At 47.1% G+C, this 3107-nt stretch overlaps 1 protein-coding gene across 1 annotated transcript; it reads left to right on the top strand.

Annotated features, from left to right (window-relative positions):
* The first annotated feature begins 522 nt into the window (after positions 1-522).
* On the top strand, positions 523-2776 carry LOC147900543 (uncharacterized). The gene is made up of 3 exons (XM_087376674.1): positions 523-1979; positions 2149-2586; positions 2737-2776. The coding sequence occupies exons 1-3, from the start codon at positions 523-525 to the stop codon at positions 2774-2776; spliced, it is 1935 nt and encodes a 644-aa protein (XP_087232800.1).
* The last annotated feature ends 331 nt before the right edge of the window (positions 2777-3107 follow it).

Here is a 3107-nt window from a genome sequence, read left to right on the forward strand (position 1 = left end):
GCAGGCTAGGGGCTTTTTGACGATAGTCACGACAGTGCGACACCTGCAGGCTGCGCCGCTAGCTAGCTGCTAGCTCCAAGCGCCTTGGCCCCTACGCAAGGCTCAAGGCAGCAATCGATATCTAGATTCTACTCCAACGCCTTTGAACGACGAACAGGTCCCAGGAGCGCCCAAGTGCATCGTGGACGCAGGTACGTTAGCTGTACATGCATGACGAATCACGATAGTAGGCTGTAGCCCCTTTTGTTCGTTGCGTTGGAGCGTGGCAAGTAGATTGCTGCATGTTGCATGCATGATGCTGCTAATTGCCAGCTAGCTAGCTATGAGCTAGCTGCTGTGAGCAATGAGCATTGGAAGCAGTTGGCTGGTCATGTTCATTAGTATATACTATACGTAATACGTATTACTACCTACTACATTCACGATTCACAATACAAAATTTATTGTAATTTGTCTTGCAAGCTTGAAGCAACAAATAATCAAAGGGATTATTGGTTGTCTCGCAGGTAGTATAGCTTAGAGATGGGGCGAGCAAAGGACATTGTTTGGGAGCAAGTGCATGTTGAGCAACAGTATGGTGCTTCGGGTTCGAAACAATGGAAGTGTAAGCATTGTGGTGGCTCATTTTGTGGTAGTGCACCTCGTGTAAGGGCACATCTTCTTGGTATCACTGGAAAGGGTGTGAATCCATGTGTAGGAGAAGTTCCAGATGATGTAATTCTTTCCTTGGAAGGCACACCAAGTGGCCCGTCAAAGAGGGCACGAGTTGAGGCCTCATCAACACTAGTACGTTCTGGATCTCCTCCCAGGAGTCCCGTTCTATCTGTGACATCTGGACCCCCTCCTCCACTTTCACCACCTACACAAGGGGCTTCTTTTTCTATTGGTAGTGCTTCCACTAGACGGGCATCACTGCGAGTTGTGAATCCTCCAAGGTGTCCAAATTCAACCAGGTTACCACCCAGGCCAGGGACTTTACGAGCCAGTTGGGTCACAACTTTGCTTGCATTTGCTCGTCGGGCAACTCGCAAGCTCTTTTATGAGTGTGACCTTTCCTTTAACCTTGCTCGTACTCCAGCTTTTCAGGAGTTCGTTCAAGCAGTGGCCGAGGCTGGCCCTTTATTTAGGGCTCCATCTTCAAAGACTTTACGCACTCGGGAGCTGAAAGCAGAGGTCTTGCAAGTTGAGAAGGAGCTGCAGCCTATTAAGGCATCATGGGCTAGATACGGGTGCTCCATTTTGTGTGATGGGTGGTCAGATACCAGGAGGCGCCCGCTCATTAACATTCTTGTATCATCTTGCGTGGGTACTATGTTTTTGAGATCCATAGATGCATCAAATGAATCTCATACAGGTGAGTACATTTACAGCCACATTAAGAAGGTAGTAGAGGATGTGGGGCCTCAGAATGTAGTACAGGTGGTTACAGATAATGCAAGTAACTGTCAGCGCATGGGTGCGCTACTTGTGAGCGACTATCCGCATATCTTTTGGACTCCCTGTGCTGCACACAGTTTGGATCTTCTTATAGAGGACATAGGGAAGCTTCCTTGGATTTCCTCGGTGGTTGACAAGGCACGGAGCATGGTGACTTTCTTGACAAGGAAGCATAGAGCCCTTGCAATTTTTCGGCAACATAGCTCCCATGAGATTCTGAAGCCCTCAAAGACCCGCTTTGCCTATCTCTTTATAGTCTTGTCACGCTTGGTAAAGGTGAAGCCTAACTTAAGGCGCATGGTAGTCAGTGAGGAATGGTTGAGCTGGGATAAGTCCAGCAAACCAAAGGCACGTGCCTTTGAGGACATTGTGTTTGATGGTGATTTTTGGCATGCAGCTGAGGAGATTGTGGGGATTGTGCAGCCCCTTTTCAGTACCCTTCAACTTGTTGATAGAGAAGGATGCACAATTGGACTCGTGTATGAGTTCATGGAGAAGGTTGGAGAGGCATTGAAAGGGTGCACATGGCTTGATGCAACAAGGTAAATGCAAATCAGGAATCTTGACTTTTCAATTCACTGTTGGCTGCAATTAATTTTCTTATTTGCAGCTTTAAGGAATTGCATGTATGATGTTACATTTGTATTTAGAATCTAGAATCTAGATTCTAGGTTTGCAGCAACCTAAATATATTTCATTTGCACCCTACAGAGAGCAAGAGATTATGGCCTTGTGGGAAAAAAGATGGACATGGTTCCATAGGCCTATTCATGCAGTAGCACACATTTTGCATCCTCTATGGAGGAGGGAGGACCAATCGGATGATGCTGAGTTGACTGCAGGGTGGACAGGTTTCCTTGAACGTGCATATCAAGATGCAATATTGCAAGATGCTTTGGAGGACCAACTCCTCTCATTTAGGAACTCCTTTGGGGAGTTTGGATCAGCTCGTGCATGTCTCCGTGATGGTCAGTTGAGGCCTGTTACCTGGTGGGAGAAGTATGGTCGGGGCACGCCGGAGTTGAAGCGCATTGCCCTCCGAGTCCTTTCACAAGATTGCTCATCTAGCGCCTGTGAAAGGAATTGGAGTGTGTTCTCACTTATACACACTAAAAAAAGGAATAGACTAGGCAGTGGACAACTTGATAGGCAATTCATAATTTTGTGTGTGAGCACTCCGGCCTCGGCATATCTATTTTCTTTTATATGCACTCAGCACACAGCTCATTATTAGCATTTGAATTATAGTTATGCTACAACCTACATGTATTTACTGTTAATTCATTTGGTGTATGGTAGGCTTGTATATGTCCATGCCAATCTACGACTTATTCGATGAATGAAGACCATTGAAGGTCCACAGGAGGTGGATCCTGATAAGATACGTGTGCAAGTCCCTGAGGATGAAATGCTTCATCCTATGCATGAGGATGATGATGCATATGCATTCATTGCTGAGGAGCGGGCATCGTTGGCACGTGCCACACGATCTCAGGTAGGCAGACGAGCAGGGAGAACAGAACCAACTTTAATAGCAGCCGCTCCAGAAGAACAGGAGACCTCCTCATCATCAGAAGAGGATTCATCCACTTCTGCAGATTCTGATAGTGATGATGGGGAGGAGGAGGAGGAGGGGGCTGAGGGCCAGGGAGAAGATGCCCGCAGCCCAA

Source organism: Dipteris shenzhenensis, chromosome 7 (genome assembly GCF_047967505.1).
Source record: "Dipteris shenzhenensis isolate YYH24624 ecotype China chromosome 7, Dip_SZ_1.0, whole genome shotgun sequence".
NCBI lineage: Eukaryota > Viridiplantae > Streptophyta > Polypodiopsida > Gleicheniales > Dipteridaceae > Dipteris > Dipteris shenzhenensis.